The sequence below is a fragment of the Nelusetta ayraudi genome, unplaced genomic scaffold, assembly GCF_046127955.1.
Source record: "Nelusetta ayraudi isolate G7.1 ecotype Tasmania unplaced genomic scaffold, CSIRO-AGI_Nayr_v1 ptg000052l, whole genome shotgun sequence".
In the NCBI taxonomy this organism is placed as follows: Eukaryota; Metazoa; Chordata; class Actinopteri; order Tetraodontiformes; family Monacanthidae; genus Nelusetta; species Nelusetta ayraudi.
The window spans coordinates 7,477,447-7,483,122 of record NW_027466102.1 but is presented as its reverse complement, the minus strand read 5'-3'; the positions used below and the strand labels follow the sequence as shown (position 1 = coordinate 7,483,122).

At 42.3% G+C, this 5,676-nt stretch overlaps 1 protein-coding gene across 1 annotated transcript; it reads left to right on the top strand.

Moving 5' to 3' along the window:
- Positions 1-2,111: 2,111 nt before the first annotated feature.
- On the top strand, positions 2,112-4,559 carry LOC142896226 (E3 SUMO-protein ligase ZBED1-like). Its single transcript, XM_076037770.1, has 3 exons — positions 2,112-3,256; positions 3,387-3,642; positions 3,843-4,559. Exons 1-3 carry the CDS (start codon positions 2,127-2,129, stop codon positions 4,260-4,262), a joined length of 1,806 nt encoding a protein of 601 aa, XP_075893885.1. The 5' UTR covers positions 2,112-2,126; the 3' UTR covers positions 4,263-4,559.
- Positions 4,560-5,676: the final 1,117 nt, after the last annotated feature.

The following is a 5,676-nucleotide window of genomic DNA, read 5'->3' as shown; positions in this document are numbered from 1 at the left end:
CCAGAAAAAAAAAACTCCCCAGTGGGAAGAAACCTCGAGCTGAACACGACTCTGGAAGGTTGCCAACTGCTTTGGCCGGGTAGGGGTGAAAGGCAAACACAAAAAAAAATGTAGAGATGCAGATAGAAATAGAGCTAGAGACACAAGTAGAGTCCAGAGTGGCAGACAGGCCAGATTGAGTTGTTCATTGTGTTGTTATAACTGCTCTCAAAGGGTGAAACTGTGGGGGTGTCTGATCGCAATGCTTTCACCATTCGAACTTTCTACTGTGTAACTTGATGCAGACAAATTCTGAAACTGGCTGCGTTTGCTAGCTTGAAACTAGGTTGGGCTAATCTACTACAGAAAACAATCTGGCCATCTCACACAGTGATCGCAGCCAAGAGGAGGTCAAGCTTGCCTTCACAAGCCCATTTCCCTATTTCTAATACGCCTATCTGTAACGTAAAAGAAAATATATACATGATCTCTATGAGTAACAGAAAATACCCGTTGATGATCCATTTTCAGCACGTTCAACAGGGCTACACCCCTGAGAAAGAGGAGTGCTGTTCATCCACAGTCAGAAGCTGAATGTGGAGGTCAAGAGCAGCAGCAAACCAATCTTAGTACATGTGCTACCAAAGTAACAGGAGGGAGGGAAATGGGATGGAGAAAAAAAAGCTACAGCAAAGATTTGACATGACACGTTTAGCTCTGGGAGTAAGAGAAGTTGACAGTTAATTTAACTCTCTCTCTCTCTCTCTCTCTCTCCCTCTCTCCCTCTCTCAGTCTCTCTCTCACACACACACACACACACACACACACACACACACACACACACACGCACACCAGGACCTGCATGGCCTCTTCGGACACAAAATAACAAAGCTAAAAAGCGCAGTAAAACATACTTTAATGCACGTGTCAGACACTCGCACGCCAACGCTTTTTACACTCCGTCCCCCCACACAGACGGCTCCCCAGTAAAATGCCTCGGCGCTGGGAACCCGCTCCCCGTGGTACCATAGAGCCACTGCACACATCCTGTGAAACGCCGCAGAGGCACACAGTGAAATACTGCCACGTTCTTGGTGTTTTGGGGAAGATGGTCGTTGATGGTTTCGTGTACGGCATAAACAACACGTCTTGACAGTTTACATTAATTGTTTAAACATGTATTTATTTTCTAAAGAAGTCTCAATTTATCACTAATTAATGTATATTTAAAATATTGGTAATTTCATTTGTTGGTCTCTGACCTTCATTTACAACAAATGCCTGAATCGAGAATTTTGAGTCGACTATAGCTCCTTTAGCTAAGTCACGACAACAGCAATTACTGCAACATGTAGGCGGATCTTCACAGTACAATGGGACTGACGAGGTGTGGGTCACTGTGTGCCCTTTATCTCTTTATGAGAATACTTTTATTCCTAATAATTTACAACATACATTTTGCCACCCCAAAACAACACAAAGCTAAAACCAAACTTAGACCCACAATATTAGTGACAAACCAGACAACAAAACAAACCCCAACAACACACGTCAGACAAACGAGCTCAACTTCAGTATCTTAACATTTGATCAAGTAATGCATATTATAATCAATGTATATACATATACACCTGTTTCATACGCCAGCTAGATTCCATTCCTCTCTCACTAGCAACACCATATGGTGCTTCCTAATTGAAGCGTCCATAACAATACTGCCCTTTTAAATAAACAACTTTTTAAGTCACGAACAAAAACACATATTTGAAGTGAAGTTCAGCACAGTTATTAGTTTATAATAAAGGCAAATGTTGCAACACAGTTAAGTCGGAAGATATTAAAAGTAGGGGTGTCAAATTATCGCGTTAATCGCGATTAATTAATTACATGCCTATTTAGAGCGTTATGTTTTTTAATCGCTTAATCTATTTTTTTAATCTAACTTTATTTTTGTTTTTTGTTTTTTGTTTTTTTTAATGTTTGTGTGGTGGGCTTCTTGTGCCTGCGTTGTTAGGGGTCACACCTTGAAGTGGACATTGATTGGCTGTCATTGTGTTTGGGCTTATTTAGCATACGATGATAGGCTCCCATTGTAGTTGGGCAGACAAGGGGAGGAGCGGTGAGTAGTGGAGAGACGAGGAGTGAAAATGGAGGAGCACGTGAAAATTGCTGGTCCTGTTAATGGGAATTTTACGTTTAAAAAACACCCTGACGGAACGATCGACAAAGGTAGAGTAATTTGTGTTCTTTGCAAGAAGGAGTTCGCTTACCACCGAAGCAGCTCAAGTTTGGCGTATCACATCAACGCAAAGCACCCAGTTGCTAGCGCAACCGCCGCTAACGTTAGCGGTAAAGATGCTCCCAATTTGGCGAGCCACAGCAACACTCTTCGCCAAACTAAACTCGAGGATAACACCCCGCGCATGAGCAAGTCTGCGACCGAGAGGCTGACGAACGTTCTTGCCAAGTGGATAGCGATGAACTGCAGGCCGATAAACATCGTGGAAGATGAGGGGTTAACAGAGGTGCTGCAAACCGCGTCCAATGACCCATTATACAAGCCACCGTGCAGAGCTACAGTGACAACCAAAATCAGCAAGATGTACGAAGGTGAAAAAAAAAAGAAACTTGAGATTTTGGTGGAGGATTCGCCCAACTGCATTGCCATAACCGGAGATCACTGGACCTCAGCAGGTAACCACAGCTATTTTGGGGTGACAGGTCACTTTATCAATAATGAGTGGAACCTCAACTCATTTGCATTGACCATCATGAAATCGGAAACCAGGCACTTTGCTGATAAATGCGCCGAACAGTTCCTCCAGGTGGCAAATGACTGGGGAATTGAAGCCAAAATATCCACCATTGGTACAGACAGTGCAGCAAACATGCTGGCTGCCATGAGAGCCCTTCCATATGAGCACATTGCCTGCAATGCTCACATTCTGCAGAGGACCATCACGGTCTGCCTCGACAACAGTGGGTTTGTGGGTGTACTGGCAAAGTGCCGCAAAATTGTTGGTCATTTTAAGCAAAGCCCGGCGAGTACCACAGAACTTAACCAGCAACAAGTAGCACTTGGAAAAAAGAGTGAGCACCTCATACAAGATGTACCAACAAGGTGGAATTCGACACTTGCAATGGTCTCACGTCTCCTACGTAACCAAGAGGCTGTCCAGGCTACAATGGACCAACGGAACAACCACAGATTGGTCATGCCAACCGAAGCTGAGTGGGGGAAACTGCAGAGGCTGGAGGTCCTGCTTGAACCATGCAGGTAAGACCAAATAAGTAGCTTTCTTTACTTTAAATTTAACATTTACTTTACAAATTAAATTGGAAATCAGTTCTATAATAATTTAAAAATCCAGCTAAATTTATTTTTGCAAACTTATCCACCTCTGCAGGTATGTGACTGAGCTGCTGGGTGGTGAGGCCTACGTCTCTTGCTCTATAGTGCTGCCTGCTTTTCGCCATCTGGACCGCATCATGGACATCACTGATGATGATCCAGCCTACGTGGTGAAGTTCAAAAATGCCTTCCAAAAGGAACTGGCAGCACGGCAACCTGATGTTAACAAGAAGACATGGTTAAAGTTGGCCACAGCGCTGGATCCACGTTTTAAGGATTTGAAATGTCTTCCAAGAGAAAAGAGGGAACAGGTAAAGATTGTAAGGATAAGATGGACTAATGAGTTCAATTTATAAAATCAATTCAAACTTTATTTAGATAAAGTTTCACACATAATAAATGCAACATGAAGTGCTTCTCAAAACAAAATATAACAGCCTACTGCACTTAGTATTAATGACAATCAGTCATTCATCCACCTGTCCATCTATCCATTCATTCATTCATTTAGGTTTGGACAAGTCTGGAGAACATGCTCCAAGCAGCAGAGCCTAGAAGAGCAGATACTCTCCAGCTCTCCACAGAGGAAGATGAGCCAGCTCAGAAGAAGAGGAGGAGCGCTCTCATTTTGGGGTCTGACTCTGACTCAGAAGAAGATGGAAATGAGTATGGAGAGCTGCAGCGCTACAGAGCAGAACCCAGCATTAGCATTGATGACTGTCCCCTGCAGTGGTGGTATGATCACTCAGGAACCTATGAAAAGCTGTCTGCCCTAGCACGCAAGTACTTGGCCTCCCCGGCAACATCCGTACCTTGTGAGAGACTGTTTAGCCTTGCAGGCCACATAGTGCAAAAGAAAAGGGCAGCCTTGCTCCCAGAAAATGTGACCAAGCTTGTTTGTCTCAGCGACTGGCTGAAGAAGGAGAAATAAGAAGCATGAGGTCAGCATAGCTGCTATGTCTTCTGTAGCCTACTGAAAGTGATTGCTTAATGTTATTTTAGCACTTTAATGTTATTTTTGTTGTGCTAACTTACAGCAGTGTGATTGATGGGTCTGTTTTTTTGCAATTATTGTAAGCAGAAGTGTTTGTGTTCAATACTTGTATTGCTCAGTTTTGTTGTTAACTTACAGCACTTTATATTGACCTGATGTTTTCTTTTTATTTTCTATTTTCTATTTTGAGATTGCCAAAGGAACCATGCAAAAATAAATGACTTTATAAAGCCACTTTTTTGTTATATCAATCTTTTGATCTGCCACAATAATGGAATGAATTTAAATGTAAATACCTGAAGTTAAGAGCTTTTCTCAGCGCCTGTTGGGGAGCGATTTTAGGTTGAGATTAAAATGAGATTAATTAGATTAATTAATTACAGATCACAATTAATTAATCTTTCAATTTTTTTAATCGCTTGACAGCACTAATTAAAAGAATAATATTGTATTCTTTCTCCAAAATTAAACCCTGCACTGTAAGACGGCGTAATGAATCCCCTTCTGTCGAGTATAAAAACTAGCAATGCTTCGGCACGCTAGCATGCCAACGTTTGACCTGCTTGGAGGCAATAAATAAAAAGTCAGCATGTCATGTGTGACACACTACGGGCCTTTCGTGTCTGTCACTGATTTCATGGCAATAAATCAAGTTGTTGCTGTTGCCTCTGGTCGGCGCCTCATTCCAATAATCTGCACCGTCCCTCTCTTTTAATTTGGAGGGGATCCCTATAAAGCTGTCTGTGGTGTTTGAGGTCATTCTGCGTCAGTGTTTCTCAAATGGTGGATCGCGAACCAAAAGTGGGTCGCAGAGCTGTTTTGATTGGATCGCGGCTTTGTGGGTGAGATTTTTAAGATATATATATATTTAGATAGAAAATATTGGGTATTTATTTTGAAGGAAACACAATTCAATTCATCTATTTATTTACTACACATGATAGGATGTGGGCCCGCATTTTTATTTGTGTGGAATAAATCTGAATGCGGTGGAATAAATTTGTGGGTCCTGAGACTCCACCAGTTGAGAAGCACTGCTTTACATCCTGATTCAAAGCGTTTGCGCAGTACTTTGATATCCGTCTGGCCTCCCTCCCTCAGCCTCCCTCTCATTCTCTCATCTCTCATCTCAGGCCATCTTATCCACTTTCATCCGCTTTGGTTAAAAAGAAACGGTGTGTGAGAATTGACATAAACAGCCAAAAACAAGAACAGTGAGGCTCACGTGAAAAGGCTCCGCAAAGAGACACCAGTTTGTGTTTAAAAGGCAATAACAGACAGATCTCGCCAGGCTGGTGTTTCACAAACAAAACATGAAGTACAATAACGGCATAAACCGGCTCAATCATTT